The sequence below is a fragment of the Motacilla alba genome, chromosome Z (genome assembly GCF_015832195.1).
Source record: "Motacilla alba alba isolate MOTALB_02 chromosome Z, Motacilla_alba_V1.0_pri, whole genome shotgun sequence".
Classification (NCBI taxonomy): domain Eukaryota; kingdom Metazoa; phylum Chordata; class Aves; order Passeriformes; family Motacillidae; genus Motacilla; species Motacilla alba.
The window spans coordinates 48,994,408-49,011,073 of record NC_052046.1 but is presented as its reverse complement, the minus strand read 5'-3'; the positions used below and the strand labels follow the sequence as shown (position 1 = coordinate 49,011,073).

Sequence of the window (16,666 nt, the reverse complement as noted above, 5' to 3'; positions counted from 1 at the left end):
GTTGGCCCAGAGAAGTGTCAGATTATTAAATTCACTTGGTAAGAAGATGGGTCTTGGTGTTGAGATGGGGCCTGCAATAGAAAGAGTCAGAGAGAATTCCTTCTTATGGGAGAGGCTTGGTAATGTGTTCTAGTGAAGGCATAGGACTCTGGAATGATGAAATTGAGACTATTTTGCAGGCTATTGTATCTTCAACTGATAGTACATCCCTGGGGAGAGAAAGAATCTGTGGTTTATAATGTAGAAGGAAAATTCTAGTTATATAGATTCCTGTGATTTCTTTATTGATGAAAACAGGGACAAGGTTGACATAGGTTCCTGCTGGTTGAGGAAGAGATGCAAAGGCCATGGCGTTCAAAGGGACTCTTTTATTCCCCCTCCTCCTAAAAAAAAGCATAAAAAACAGGAAGGAGTGAAGCTAAAAAAAAAAAAAAAAAAAAAAGTATCCTGAATGGCCAGCTCTGTTTCTGAGCTAATCATTAGAAAGCAGACAAGATCAGCTTGACTTCCTGGTATGTTGCCTTTTAAGGATATTGATTAAGTTCTTGCAGATAACTTCTTGGGAAGTGTAAATGGCTAGGGATAAGATTGTTTGCTTCCATAGATACACACAGAGAACTAGTTTCTCCATATATGATTCTCTTGTAAATGACGTTGCCTTCTTTTTGTGCTCCTGAATCCCTTTTCCCCTGGAATAGTGCTGTACATTAATTATCATATGTTACTGAATAGCCTTGTTTTGTGACCTATCTCACCAATAACTGAAAAGACAGATAAATGTTATAACCATGCATCATCTAAGAAAGGTGTGCTGATGATCTACAGCATAATTTAGATGTAGATGTTACTCAAGTCAAAATGACTTTAAGTGGCAAACTCAGTGTAGTTATGAAGGAGGGTCTTGCAAATGCAGGTCATGACTGCTTTTGTGGTCAGGACTTGTGCTTAATGAAAGCAAGGTTGCCTGTTTCTTGTGTAAAAAATAGTTTTTTGTTTTTCACTTACTGCCATATGGGTGGGTGAGGTAATCCTCAGAAGTATGACAAAAGCCTGTCCTTAATGATCATGTGTAAGTATGGGATGAGAAAGTAGCAAGGCTGAATTACAAAATGATGCAGAAATTGGAAGAGTAGGGGTGCTGCAGGATGTAGAGAATTGTATGACTGCTTTGAACAGAGCAGTCGGATGAGGTGACTTCTAGAGGTCCTTTCTAACTTTGTTGTGGTTTCTGACAATGAACAAAATGATAACAGGGTCTCCCTGTGAATAGCCCAAGTATAGGAGGAAATATAGCTGTGTACCTAGCTGAAACTAAGACATTAGAAGGAAGTGTATGATTGAGATTTTTCTCTATCCAAATGTAGCTTACCTCCTGTGAATAATAGATTATAGTTTTGAGTTTTCCTCTACAGGCCTAATCTGATATTTGGAAGAAAGAAACTACTGTGCGTGAATTTGGATACATATTTCTAGAAATCAAAATCATTATTAGTAGTTGCTTCTTCATGATAAATTCTTGCCATGCATGAGTAGGTATCCTGAAGAACCTATACTCGGTATCAGTTAAGCATAGCTTTAGTCAGTTTTCCTTTCTGGGCAACATCTCATCATTAGGAAAATGATGGTGTATGAATTTTGGCAAATACATATTCTGCCATCATGCTTGATGCCCATTTTTTAGACAAGGATATAGGATAAAGCAAGAGTCCTGTGAAGATTGCCAGGTGACATTTTCAGAGTTGTAGATGTCAAAAAGCATTTGTCCTGACACATATTTCTAAAGCCTTAGTCACCCTGTAATCTGATCAGGACTTGTGGCTTTGCTCCTTCTGAAGAGATTAATTCGGAGGCTCTATGATGGACAGCTCTCACCTCCCACCCAAGTTTGCCCTCTGCTTGGTTTTTCCATAGAAGAAAACCCCACAATGCCTTGCCGCTTAGTGCAACATGAGGATAAAAGCCATATGTGGATAAAAGCAATATGTGGAAAATGAACTTTTCCAACATAGTATTTAATAAATCAGTGTCTCAATAAAGAACGGATTACTTAACCTGTGAGACAGTAAGGTGAGAAACGAGTCAAGGAAAAGGAGTGCTTTCACAGTCTATTCAGACTCTCTGTTGATTAAGGCCATCTAGTTCCAACAGAGGTCAAGTGTCCAGCTGCAACTTCACTGTCTCACAACAATTCAGCTTCTACAACAGCCTTTCTACCAAAACACACTTCTATGAATTGGTCTATTAAAATGAATTAGACCCTGCAGAGTGACTGCTGGTCTGCAGCTACTGTGAGGGGTGAAGTCCTTGTCACTGGGTTTCTTTCTCCTGTAAGCAGAGGTGAACATTTTATTTTATGAGGTAAACAGTTCCTGTAAATTAGTAGTGAATATGCTTTAGAAGGACAAACCTTTCCACAGAGAATAAGGTCACTGTTTTAATTACACTGTTTTAATGGGGTTTTGACTTAGCTGCTGTCAGCTGTTAGTTCCAGACAGGTTAGGAACTATTTTTGCCTCATTTTTAGTGCTAGCAAAGATAAACAAGCAATAGGTGCAGCTTTATGAACAACAAAGGTAACATTTTATATAAACATCCTAAGATACAGAAGGCCATGTAAATAGAATGATACTGGTCTCTGATCAGTTTCTGAGCGAATACTTGTTGGTATTTGAGAGGGCCTTTCTTACTGAGATGACTAATAAGGTGAGCAGGTAGGTACCTTTGCTCTGGATGTACCTATGCATAACTCATTTTAGTCCATGCTGTGCATTTTCCAGAGGACATGAGGGTGTTTTCCTGGCTCAGAATAAATTATTCCTTCATATGCTATGTACTACTGAGGGATGTGTAGGTGAAAGGGGGTGAAGGAGAAAAGGGACAGTTGCAAAGTTACAAGGGAAAAAATACAGAGGGTAGAATAATTTCCCCTTTGTCCTCAATATTATAACAGAAGGACAGATAATAAATAGCCCCAGCTGAAGGACACAGTGCTTGGAAAAAATGAGTAGCATCTGTGGAAAAATTATAGACATGAGCTTGAAAATACAAGAAAGGAAGGAGAGGATTGCTCTTTAACTGATAAGTAGATGGTCAATAAGAGTTTTCTTCTACTGTTTATTTTTTTCCCTAAGCTTATAAATGGTAAAATAAATGTGTTCTCTAATAAAACCTCACACAGTTAAAATAACTGACTTTCCTCTGTTGGTAATCTAGCTACAGTTTATAAGAGCCAGTATATTGTGATGATTGTATCCACACTAGTGACTCTGAGCAAGAAAGTATAGTTCCACCTCTTTTATCAAGATTTGTTTGTGTACTTGCATTAGAGATTTAGTAGGTGGTTCATTTCCTATGCTGGTACTGAACCACTATAAGGAACACCATCTTGTAAGTCATGCTGTGTTTCACACAGAGAATCATTGAATGGCTTGGTTTGGAGAGGACCTTAAAGATCATCCAGTTCTAGGACAGGGATGCCTTTCACTGGACTGGGTTGCTCAGACCCTCATCCAGCCTGCTATTGAGCATGGATAGGTAATCCATAGCTTCTCTGGGCAACATGTTCCAGTGCCTCACCATCCTCACAGCAAAGAGTATCTTCAAAATATCTAAGCTAAATAATCTTTTTCAGTTTGAATCCATTCCCCCTTGTCTTATCATTACACGCTCATTACATGCATACATATTTCTTGTAGGCTTCCTTCTGGTACTGGACAGTTACAATTACCTCAAAGCCTTCTCTCCTCCAGGCTGAACAATCCCAATTCTTCCAGTCTTTTCTCAAGGGAGGGGTTTTCCATCCCTTTAATCATCATGGTGGTCCTTCTCTAGACTAGCTCCAAGAGGTCCATTTCTTTCCTTGTTGAGGAACATTGAGGAGGATGCAGGACTCCAAGTTGGGTTCTCATGAGAGTGGAGCAGAAGGGAAGAATACCCTCCCTCAACTGCTGACCATTCCTTTTGATGCACTCCAGGACACATTTGGCTTTCTGGGCTGTGAATGCCCATGGCTGGGTCATGTCCAACCTCTCATCCACCAGCACCCCCAAGTCCTTCTCACAGGGCTGCTCTCCATCTGATCATACCCCAGACGGTGTTTTAATGGGTTGTCCTGACCTCGTACAGCACCTCACCCTTGGTCTCCTTGCACTTGCACTTAGTGCAGCAAGTTGCAGTTGTGCCAAGTGGGAAAGTGGAAAGATAAGTGGGAAAATCCCATAGGTCCACTTCTCAAGCTTGTCCAGGTCCCTCTGGATGACATCCCATCTTTCAGGTGTATCAACAATACCACTCAGCTTGGTGTCCTCTACAGATTTGCTGAGGATACACTTAATCCTTTTGTGTATGTCATAAAGGAAGATATTGACTAGTATTGGTGTTAATACAGACTCCTCTGGGACACCACTTGTCACTGATGTCCATCAAGACTCTGAGCTATTGACCACTACCCTCTGGATATGACTGTCAGGCCAATTCCTTATCCATCCAACAGTCCCTCTGCCAAATCCATGTCTCGTCAAATTTGAGAGAAAGACATTGGGGGGGACTGTGTCAAAGGCTTTACTGAAGTCCAGATAAATGACATTTGTAGCCTTTCCCTTGTCCACTGGTATAGTCCCTCCATTATAGAAGGCCACTGTGTTGGTCAGGCAAGAGTAGCCCTTAGTGAAACCCTACTGGCTATACCAAATCATCTTCCTGTTCTCTTTGTGCCTTAGCATAGCTAGTAGGATGATCTCCTCCAGAACCTTCCCAGGCACAGGGGTGAGGCTGAGAGTTTGGTAATGCCCAAGGTACTCCTTTCTAACTTTTTAAAAGATGGCTGCAGTGTTTCCCTTTTTCTGCTCGCCAGGGACTTCCCTTGACTTCCATGACTCTCTGGGTTTCAGGGAGATTGGCTTGTCAACTGTATCAGCTAATTCCCTCAGAACTCTGATATGCATTCATCAGGCCCCAAAAACTTTTGTATGTTCAGGTTCCTCAGATGGTCATGAAACTGATCTTGTGGGATGAAGTTTTCTCTTCCAGTCCACATCCTGCAGTCCACCCAGTCAAGACAGGTGGGAAAAGAGATTGCCATTAAAGAATGTGTAATTAAGCTTTCTCTTTGTCCATTGTTACCAGTTATCCAGCATTTTATATCAGAAGAGGTATATATTCTTTGAGCTTCCTTTTCTGGCTGACATCAGTTCTTAACTGTATGGAATCTGATACACTGATGCCAAGTCTTTGACTTTTGGAATGTGTTTTCATACGTGTTGTGGTTTAGGGATGGTATTCTCCAATTTAGTGTTCCTACTCAATACACACCAGACCATGTGCTGCTCTCTCACTGTGCCTGCCTTCCCCTGTAGCAGGATCAAGAGAAGAATGGAGGCACAAAAAAAAAATTAAACAGTAACAACAATACTACTAACAGTGTACAGGGAAGGTGGATGATTTACATGTGATTGCTCATTATGACCTGGTGTTATCTGACTGTGCACTCCAGTAAAGTGAAAAAAGCAGGTGTGACTACCTCACCATGTGATGAGGTGAAGAACCTCAGGGTCCTGGCCATGACCCTCCTGGCTGCTGCAAAGTCAACCCTGTTGACTGGCCAGAATAAGGACATGTTAGTAAGTGGGGACCATGACATGTTCACCAAACCTTCCCCACGTCTCTGCCTTAGGTAAATTTTTTTGTGTGTTATGGTGCTGATATTTTGATGCCTTTTACAGACAAGCAGGTACTTATGGGAACACAGGAATTTCACAAATTTCATTGAAACAGGATAACTTGAGGTCATAAAGATCAATACACAACTCCTCCAGATGAAGTGCTTTTGCATGATTTAAAATGAATAAATTCTTTATGAGTATTCATTTTAATAGCAGTCACAGAAATTATTAAAAATGTAAAGCCTTTAAAGCTATTTTCATCAGTGCTACCTAATCAAACCAGTATTTTTTGCAACTCTGTCTTTATCTTGAAAAGGAAAAAATGTAAAGAATACAAAAAATTCAATGTGCAGCTGTTGCCATGGATTTTATGTGAAAGTGAATTGTATGCTACACTGATTACTGCCAGAACAAGACCCTTAATAAATTGGGTAAGATGTAAAACATACTATGTTAATATTTCTTATGACTTCAGCTCTTTCCCCCAGAAAATTTTAATGAAACCTGATAGTTTGGAGCTTTATTTTTCTCATTATTCTTTTTTCTGAAGAATTGGCTTGTTTTTGCAGGAGAAGCTTAATGTCAACAATATGGGGCATCAGGTGATAATATTTGACTTTTCTGTCATAAGAGGACTGTGGGAAACTCGAGTTAAGAAGAGCAAAGAACGTCAGAAGAAGGAGAAAGAAAGATTAGAACAAAGTGCATTGGAGAAGTAAGACAACTTTCGTTTTATTAATTTTAATCAAATCTGCTCTTATTATCCACGAACATTGCCATATACTAAATATAATAAATAGAAATATATATAACAAATATGATGAATATACTAAAAAATAATTGTTGATTATTAAAATTTTTGGGTTTGGCTTTGATTTCAATGACATCTTACTTTCTTTCCTCATATGATAGTAAGAGAAATGCAGCACAAAAAATACTTATGTTTCATTAGTTTCAGCTCTTTCCTTTGTAGGTTGTGCTATATTAATGACATATTTTAATATTTACCATAGACACAAATTGAAGAGAAAAATAATATATGTTTTTACCTTTCTATTTTAATATACTGCATAAAAGTAGTGATTATTTATTATAGAATTACTGAATATATGCTCACAAGTTTCAGTACTAAGAAATACTTTAAGTATTTTTGTGGTGTTGACAGGAGAAAGGAAAGGAGTTAAATAAGTGGACATATTCAATTGCTTCTGAATAGGTAATATCAAAGAGAATAAGAATTATTAGGTTATTTTTTCTTGGGGTATTAAAGAAGGCCTTCATTATAATGCTTACACCCAACAGTAATTTTATTTTTCATTATATTGAATTTATTTTTTTCTTTAAGCAATGTTTTGTTTTCCATGAGGCACTGTTAAATATTAAACTGCATTGGGAAGTTTGAAAACATAGGACTTATCAATTTCCTGCCTCCAAGAAGAGAAAAAATTAGAAATCATATTCTGCTTTAAAAATAAAATGCACAGGGTTAAACAGTGCCCTTGTTTAAGAACATAATTGCATTGAACCTTTGAGCAGTGTTTCAGTGCTCTCAGGATACCCTCACTAGTAGATTCTCAGTGCCAGGGCAGCTGCACTAGCAACAGAGCAGCTGGTCTAGGAGGAGACCAGGGCAGTACAGAGTCTGACCAACCTTTCTGTGGGACCTTTCTCTTCAAAACAGCCATAGCAGCAGTCTTGGTGTTCCCATCTCCACTAAAGCTTACCATAAAAACTATAATCCTAACAAAAACAGAAGAAGAAAAAGAAAAAAAGTTCATCCTTCACATTGAATTCTCTAGCAAGGATAAGCATTCTTTTTGGTGTGAGCTGTGTCCTGGTTTCAACTAGGATAGAGTTAGTTTTCTTCTTAGTAACTGGTACAGTGCTGTGTTTTGGATTTAGTATGAGAATAATGTTGATAATACGCTATTGTTTGGATTGTTGCTAAGCAGTGCTTATGCTAAGCCAAGGACTTTCCAGCATCTCATTCTCTGCTAGTGAGGGGCTGAACAAAGAGCTGGTAGGGAGCACAGCTAGGACAGCTGACCTGAATGTGATATTCCATACCATAAAACTTCATTCTTGCTATATAAATTGGTGGAATTGGCCAGAAGTGAGTGATTTGATTTCTCAGAAATCAACTAGGAGTGTGTCAGCAGGTGGTGAGCAGTTGTAGTTGACATAATTGATTTATTTTGAGTTTTCTTTCTCTCTTTTCATTATTATTATTGCAATGAATATTAAGAATATTATTATATTTTACTTTGTTTCTATTATTAAACTATTCTTAACTCAATGCAGAAGTGTTACTTTTTTATCCTGATTCTTTTGCCAATCCCACTGGAGAGCTGGGGAGTAAATGTCTGTGTGGTACTTGTTTACCATCTGGGGTTAAGAGAGATGGATGTTTTCTTATGGCAGAAAACACAAGTGAAAGGACTTGGGATCCAACTTCTGTCCTAATCTGGACAACATGTCACCATCTCCCTACCACTTTTTTTTTGGTTTTGATTTTCTGCGGTGCAGAAGATAACTTTTTAATTCACTAGTACAAAAGCAAATGATGCATGGTTAATTCTCTCTGTAAGAGGGAAAGAAGGTAGCCTTCTGTCCTCTGTGTAGCTAATTTGAGCTCCCACGGCTTTTGTCAGTAGTATATGTTAAGAATAAGTTCTTACAGTGACTTGTCTTTTCCATGAAACCAATGCATTTTCCCTGTTTTTTCTGCCTATGGTTAATTATTGTAGACATACTTCTATTTGAAAGAGTGGAGCTTCACCGCTTTGCATTTTTGCCTCCAATGATGTCCAAATTAATTTTCTTATCTTCTCGTATAACTCAAAGATAGGAAATTTGAGATATAATGTAAAGAAATAAGAGTTCCCAGGTACACTTGCTGCATGCGCAAAGTATCTTTTTCTTCTTTTAAATTGCAATTTCTGAATTGTACTTTGTTTAGTTGTGTGTCTTTGTGTACTCAGATTGCTTTCCAGTTAGTTGTACTCGTACAGCTCCTGGAAGAAGCTGTAGGAAATACATTAGACTTTGTCTCCTGAGTATGAGTGGTCAGTATTACATCCACTGAAACAAACGGCAAAGTTTGTGTTCATTCTCATGGTGTAGGCCTTATAGAATGGTCAAAGCTGATAGAATAATGGTCAAAGTAATAAGAATATTAGTAATAATATGCCAAATTCAGTTAAAAGAAAATCCTCTTTGTTTTATGAGGTGTGCAGTGACCACTGGCATTTCGGTCCTAAATGTCAGCTCACAAGTTATTTCCTATGCACTTTTCAGTGCTCTTGGACCACAAATATGAGAAGACTTCGTTGATTTTTATCTTGAATATACAGATAAAATTGTATTTTTAATTAAATAATAGAAATAATGTTTGCATGTATAAATACATTTCATTATTTTATGGAGTTCTGCATTAACCAAATTCAGGTATAATACTCATGGATCAAAATTTTACTATTGTCAGGTAGGTCCACTGAAATCAATGCATGTTCATACTGTACCACAGTAAGAAAGTATTTTGATCCAAAATTATAATTCCCAAAAGATATTTAGAGAGGGAACTTTCCTGAAATGAAGACTACATTCTAGCATTTAAGACTCTAGATATTCACTTTTTTCAGAAGTCAGAGTGAATTCTTAAGTAGGGTTGAAATTAATACAGTTTCTCTGCAAATACACTCATGCAACAGAGTTTGGCCTTTGGGACTGATTTTTTTTTTTTTCTTTTTCTTTTCTTTTCTTTTTTTTTTTTTAAACCTCAGTTTTTTTCTAAGAGGTTATCATTTGCTAATGCCTTTGAGATTGTGCATTTCCTTTATATGCTATGTTACTATGTAAAATGACCTGGCAATATGCAGAAAAATGTAACACGTATTTTTCAAGGACAAACTTCCAGTCAGCCTCCAGGGAGCTCTGTTTGCCTTGGGGCACGGTAATTTAGTTCATGCAGCCTCATTAAACTGTAACTTGTAAGATAATTTTGACTGAAGATTTTCTTCAGAGGAAAATCCCACAAATGAATGAAAAGCTTCAGCTGAGCATTAATGGTGAGGTCTTGTAAAGATTTGTTTACGAGGCAGATGTTTAAGCAACTGGCCAGTGAAAGCTAATTCTGGACAACCAACTACTGAGAATACTGGCCTTCTGAGGTACTGGCATCAGATAATTTTTTTTTAATGGATTTAATTCCGTCCTCTGTTTCCTCTTTGGTTTTGAGAGACTGTGAAAGCATAGCAGTTTAAAGAACACACGTGAACCAACAACTGAATATAAAAGAAAAAGAAGTGGAACAGTGTTGGGTAGGCTTATTTTCATTTTATGTCATCTTCTTGATCCTGTCAGACAAGCCCATTTGAAATCTCCCATAGGATATGAACCACAAACTGTTAAAAGAAGTATATACTGTAGTGAGATTTCCTGTATGTTTATGAAAATACATATTATGGAAAGAAGTGTGTATTTATAGCACTGTTTTACATTTAATCTTCTAGATTCTTGCAGTGGTGATCTTTTAAAAAACATCTTTTATTGGTCCCCAAAATCCTGAATGCTGTCAGATGACCTTGACCTTGATGTGGTATGACAATTTTCCTCATTGAGATTTCTTTTTTATTTGTTTTTTCTCTCTTTTTTTTTTTTTCTTTTCTTTTTTTTTTTTTTTTTTAGGGAAAAAGAATGAATGTTTACAGTTAGAATTTTCTTTTTGAGGGATGGCAACATGTTTTTCATTTGTGTGAGAAATAGGTAAGGTAAATCTGAAGGCTAACAAGTTAAACATTCTCGTGAGGAAATACTAAAGCTGTTTGCCTAGATTAACTATCTAAATCTTTGTTGTGAAATGGCACAGCCTTCTCTGTCCACCAACAAACATGCAGCGAAAATTAAAGTTTGTTGAGCTACCTCTTCTGCTGTCTCTTCTCCAAAAATTTCTTCTCAAAGTCTGGATAATTCAATGTGCATGTATTATTTTTTGAGTTATATACTTCCTGAATATTAAAAATAAAAAGCAATAAGGAAACTACACTTTGCAGGCAGACTGACTTTTTTTTCCCCCAAGAGTTTACATGTTTAATAAAAAATATTTGTCTCTATCTCTCTGCCAAACTTCAGTGTTATAACTCTATTTGTACCTTAACTAAGATTTTATTTGTTATGTTTATCTTTATTCTCCTACTCAATACCCAATGCAGAACTTTTTCCAAGGTAGTCTAAAACTGGAGCTGGCAGTCCCTTGGCCACAAACACAAATTACAGTCAACAATTTTGGTTTCAATCTGCAGCTCTAATAAAAATACTAATTTATTTACCTTTGTTTGTAGGCACTTGTGCATACAGACCATGTGTCTAAAGTAATGCACAGAAGTGCAGTGTAAGATAAAAGCTGATGTTCAGCCACAATCCTATAAATTGTATGGAAGAGCCTGGCAGTGATGCTGAAATTGAATCAATCCAATTGAATTTGAAGCAAATGCTACTCATCCATCAGGAATATTATTCTGGGCTGAGATCCAGTACTCCTGTGATGGTCTTCTAAAAATTCCATACGATTATTTAATGATCCTGTGCAGCTAGTGGCTCCGATTTAAACATTGCTCAGGAGTTCTAAACTGGTGTCACCATGTAGTGTGCCAGTCAATTCTTGTGCCCTGGTTTAGAGGAAATAGTGCCATCTAAAGAAAATTCCTTTCCTTACCTAGGAATCACAGCTTTCCTCTGAGAGCTTCTAATCAGACATTGAGCAGAGTGTACCTGCTGAAGGAAGAGCAATTGAAAGAAACTCAGTTACTCTTCATTTGCTTTGATGGCTCTAAAGTCCCTACCAATGTACACTTCTTTTCCAAGCTGGTTGCTGCTTTGAAAGGTCCAATCACTGAGTTTATTGTAGAGTAATTCTTTGCATCAGGTTTAGATCAGATTAGATTCATTATTTTGTTGGAGAAAATAAAATTTCAAGAAGGGAACTACCATGTCCTTGAAAAGAAATATGTTTAATAATAATGAAAAATATATGCTGTGAATCTTTTTTTCTGAAGGTACACTCCAACAGTGAAGTAGGATTTGGAAAATGATTACCTGAAGAGGAACACAGCACTAACCAAAATGAAAATACTTGAATCTTCTATTTCCCTGTTGATCTTGTTTCATACCTGTAACATATTGTCCTGAAAGCTTACCGTAAAAAGGCAATATATTGGAAAATAACTTGCCAGAGTAAAATTCCTCTATACCACATACATCTGCCTTAGTGACCGGTGTGCTATTGTTTTACAGATATATAGGTATGCAACTTAATTTTCCTTTTCCTTTTTTTTTTTTTTTTTTGACAAACATAAGCAACATGCAACCAGTCTTTTTTAAAATTAGGGGAACTATTTGTATTATTGAAGAGGAAATACTGTAATAGTTAGCTGAGTTGGAACCTTACATCTCATCTGCACCCTTTGTCCAAGAAAAATATTTTTTGTGTTCATAATCCCACCTGAATTAGGCTTGACTTTACTGTCTTCATTTTTCTTACTATTGAAAATAATTGGGTTTTTTTTTAATTTGACTTTAACTGTTTGGTCAAGGCCTAGAGGAAGATGCAAATATTTTATTGTTAAATGGTATTAAAAAGACATAAACTTCAGGAGAGATGTGATTTTGTACTTATTTGTCATATGTGGAAGTGTGTTTCTGGAATATCAGGAGTCTCTAAAGTGTCAAGACCAGAAATATAATTTCTTAAAAGTATATTAGTATTTAAAAGATTATTTTATTTGTGTAAATATAATTTTTTTCTTTTTGCCTCACTGGTTTAGAGGCCTTTTCTTTTAGATATCTTTCCTAAAGATTCATGTAATAGCGTCCCGATATGACAAACGTGGTGGAAATTCTATATTATTTGAGGATTGTCACCAAATGAAGACTTTAAAAGGTTTTATTTTCATCATGATCCCTTAAAAAGGACCATCATCTCAATTTTTTGACAATGACAGAGCAGAATGACAACCATGTAGCCAAATAGATCCCTTTGGTTTGGTGTCAACTGAACCTGCAAATTTACAGCTTTGTCATCTTTTCTTCATGATACACACTGGCTTGATATAATTTGCAACTCCAGGCCAGTAAGGCTCATAGTGATTAATTTGGGTAGTGTGCAACTTGAGGGTAAAGCCAGGTGTTGTAAATTATTAGACCCTTTGCCCATGGGAAATATAATGTTTTCATTCTGAGATGTACTGTACAAAATTATGCACTTATGTTGCTCTATTATTAATTCACCTTCTATCTGTTCTAAATGTGCTTGTACACGATACCTGCATTCTTTAAAAGCCTAGCAGAGCATGTTACCATAACTTAATGTACGAGTAAAGAGAAAATTTGACACAGGATTTCCATATCAGTGTGCAATATACATGCTGAATTCCCTAGTAGGTTTAATTTTTGACCCCTGTCTTTCTTCTGAGGTTAGTCACTGAATGATTTGCTTAACAACCATTTTTGTTGTATGTATTTTATTTTACTTGGCTAGCAATGACCTCCTGAGTTTTGTGTTTTATCTGTGTTATCAGCAGACTGTCAGAGGGCAGTTTGTCTTTTCAGCTTTAATGTAACCCCCTTCTTATCATTTTTTATATTTTTTATGTTGGGAGAGTAAAATTTTAGACCTGACCCCTCTAATCTAGTGTTCCCAGGGTCTACCTGATAGAGTCAGTGCTGATACGTAGTAATGGAGCTTACTTTTTCTTGAGTTAAACTTTTTGATCTCTTATTTCTGTTAAGTTTCTAACATTCTTGGAATTTATACTATCATGAATGAGTCAGTCATTTTTTGGGCTTGAAAGAAGAACAATGAACACAAAACCCCCCCCCCCCATTTTGTATTGCACTTTCTGCAATTTTTTTTCCAGTGCACTAAGTTATGCACTGAGTGAAATATTTATTGCTTTGATAGAAAATGAAGGAATTCCATGGAAATGAGAGGGTAGTAATGCAGAATTAAGCTTCACAGAAGGACAGAAAACTCTGTGTGGAGGACTGGAGAATGTGAGAAAGAGCAGAACAGCAGTGGTAAGTAAAATTTGGACTATTTTAGAAAAAACAATTCTACTTTTTTCATCCTATGGTCCTTATGGCTCCTGCCTCTTAATTGTTCAGATAATTTTGTTCTCTTCCTTGAAATTCAGTTAACACCTTCCCCATACCACTTAACTTCTTAGACATACAGAGCTTTTATATCTATATAGCTATATTCACTGGTACATAAGTTTTGGAACAAAATATGAGCAGGTGTTTTGGGACTGTTTATTTTTCCTTATAGTATATGGAAATATTGTTTTATAGCTTTTCCTAGGAATCTCTTGCTATTACAATATCTCACGCTGAGTTGTGTTGGCTGTTTCTGGGATACAAATGACAGATTGAATAGTTAAAATCAACACTAAAAATTGAATTGGCTCGTGTCAAAGCATCTGAGAGATTTTTGAACTATCATGTCTGCTGATATGGAAAACTCTGTCATCTGAGCACATCTGGATTGCAGCTGGTGGGGATACCCTTAGTAGGGCTGCTTGGTGAAATCAGGTGTTTGGATATTTCTCCCTCAATAGAAAATTTAGAAATATTAGCCACCATTTGATCACATATCACAGTGTGGGCTAAGGAGCTGTATCTGCTTTACCGTATTTTCTTGGTTTTGTCATATCAAGTAAACTCAGACAATATTTGTGGAGATATTGTGAATAGTTGATGGACTGTTCTAACACCTTGACCGTGCTAACACCTTGAATGTGCTAACACCATTAGCCCACTCTAGGGACTCCCTGGGCTGAATGTTTTTCTGTCTGTCCAGTCTATTTTTTCTTAACTCACTTTTATATCACAGCTTGCTGTGGTAGGAAAAATTCCACAATGCAGAAGACACTGAGGGAAACTAGGAGATTTATTTCAAATATATTTTAGTATTCTCACACCTCCCCTATTGCTACTTCTTAATACCAGGAATTCTTCCAGATGTTGACTTGTGAAGTACATCTTCATCTCTAATGAAAATAGAAGCCAAGAATGAGTAACATCCCTGCAGCTATCAATAACTTCTATAACTATTCCTTTATTGCGCCTTTCATATTTTGAGGAGTTATTGTTCCCATCATTTTTGTGAAGCTTCATCTGATATGCTACAAATCCTTTTCCTACTTATCTGTATACTTGCAGTAACTTAATTTGCTTTTTTGATGTTTATCAGAGCTCATGTTTCTTTCTAATTTTTTTTCATTTGAAGGTAAATACAATTTTATCTTTAAAAAATATTTCTGGAATATTTGAAATAAGGGAGATTTGAAATAAGAGATCCTTATTGTCTTTTTATTAGAATGTACTTAGTCTGAGTTAGTCCTTCCTATAGTCTGTCAACACTTTATCCAGTGAGCTACCTTTTAACCAACCTCACTGTTAATTCACCTCCTGAAATATTTGTAGAAGGTGCTTTTCTGTGCTTTCCCTTTATAAAGATGTCACTTAGGAATACATTGCAGTCATTGTTACAGAAGGGCCTTTCTGCAGTTCTCTTATGTTCCATGTGTAGTGCACTGCTCCTTGAAACTCTCCTCTGGTGGTCCCTCAGGCTTGCTCCTCTGATAAATGGTTATATGTATTTTCCAAAAGTGTAGAAAGTGCCTGCAGTGTGTCTCTGTGCTCTGTGTCTTTGCCATTGCTGTGCTCTCTGCTTCAAATCTCTCAAAAACTCCCTGAGATTTCCGTGAGTGCCACAATGTATATAACTGCCTCAATACTTTTCTATCTAGGCATGCAATTTTGCTCTCTAAATACTTTTTTTGGTAGCATTAAGTCATCTGTGACTTTTCATCTTTGCTACTATACTTCCATGAAAGTGCTCTGCACTGCAGCTTCATACCTTGTTATGGGTGTCCAAAAATAATTTATTTTAACAAGATTTTGGGTCAAGCTTCTTTCATCTAAGTTTGTAATGGGTTTCTTGCATGTGACTTAAAACCAGACATTCTGGTTTTCATCCTGACAAATCTGGGAGTTTTTTATGATGGAGCCATGGAATTGGTGGATAGGGGCAAAGCAATTGACATAATCTACGTGGACTTATGCAAAGTATTCAATGCTGTCTCGCATGCCATGTTTGACTCTAAAGAGGGGGTCATGGATTTGAGGGATGGACCGTCTGGTGGATAAAGTCCTGGCTAGATGGCCGCATGCAAAGTTTAGTGGCCAGTGGATCAGTGACCAAGTGGAGACCAGTGATGAGTAGTATACCTCAGGAGTCAGTGCTGGGGCCAATGGTGCTCTGTATCTGTGCCTTGGCAGCATGGACAGTGGGATCGAGGGCACCCTCAGAAAGTTCACTGACAACACCAAGCTGTGTGGTGCAATTATGCTGGAGGGAAGGGATGCCACCCAGAGGCTTGACAGGCTTGAGAGGTGGGTTTGTGCAAAACTCATGAAATTCAACAAACTGAGATGCAAGGTGCTACACCTGGGTTGAGGCGATCCAGGTGGATTGATATTACAGGTTGGGCATGGAATTGACTGAGAGCAGCCCCGAGGAGAAGGACTTGCAGAGATATTTGAGAAAAAATTAAACATGAGCCAGCAATGTGTATTTACAGCCCAGAAAGTAACTGCCTCTTGAGCATCAAAAACAGGTCAAGGGAGGTAATTCTATCCCTCTCTGTACTCTTGTGAGACTCCACATCCAGCTCTGGTACCCCCAAAATAAAGACAACATGGACTTGTTTGAGAAAGCCCAGAGGAGGCCATGAAGTTGATAAGAGGACTGGAGCACCTCCCTTGTGAAGACAGGCTGAGAAAGTTTGGGTTGTTCAGCCTGGAGAAGAGAAAGTTGCTTGGAGATCTCATAGCAACCTTCCATTATCTGAAGAGGAATACTACTACTCCTCTCTGGCTACAGGGAAGCCAGGGAGAGTCTGTTTGTCAGGAACTGTAGTGACAAGAGAGAATGGCTTTAAACTGAA

At 37.4% G+C, this 16,666-nt stretch overlaps 1 protein-coding gene across 1 annotated transcript in view; it reads left to right on the top strand.

Moving 5' to 3' along the window:
• Nucleotides 1-16,666, top strand: part of LRRC2 (leucine rich repeat containing 2) — a 73,916-nt gene that overhangs the window by 5,378 nt on the left and 51,872 nt on the right. The window contains exon 2 of the mRNA XM_038124684.1: nucleotides 6,230-6,375. Coding sequence (XP_037980612.1) covers nucleotides 6,251-6,375 — 125 coding nt within the window. The 5' untranslated portion in view covers nucleotides 6,230-6,250. The remainder of the gene's footprint in view (nucleotides 1-6,229; nucleotides 6,376-16,666) is intronic.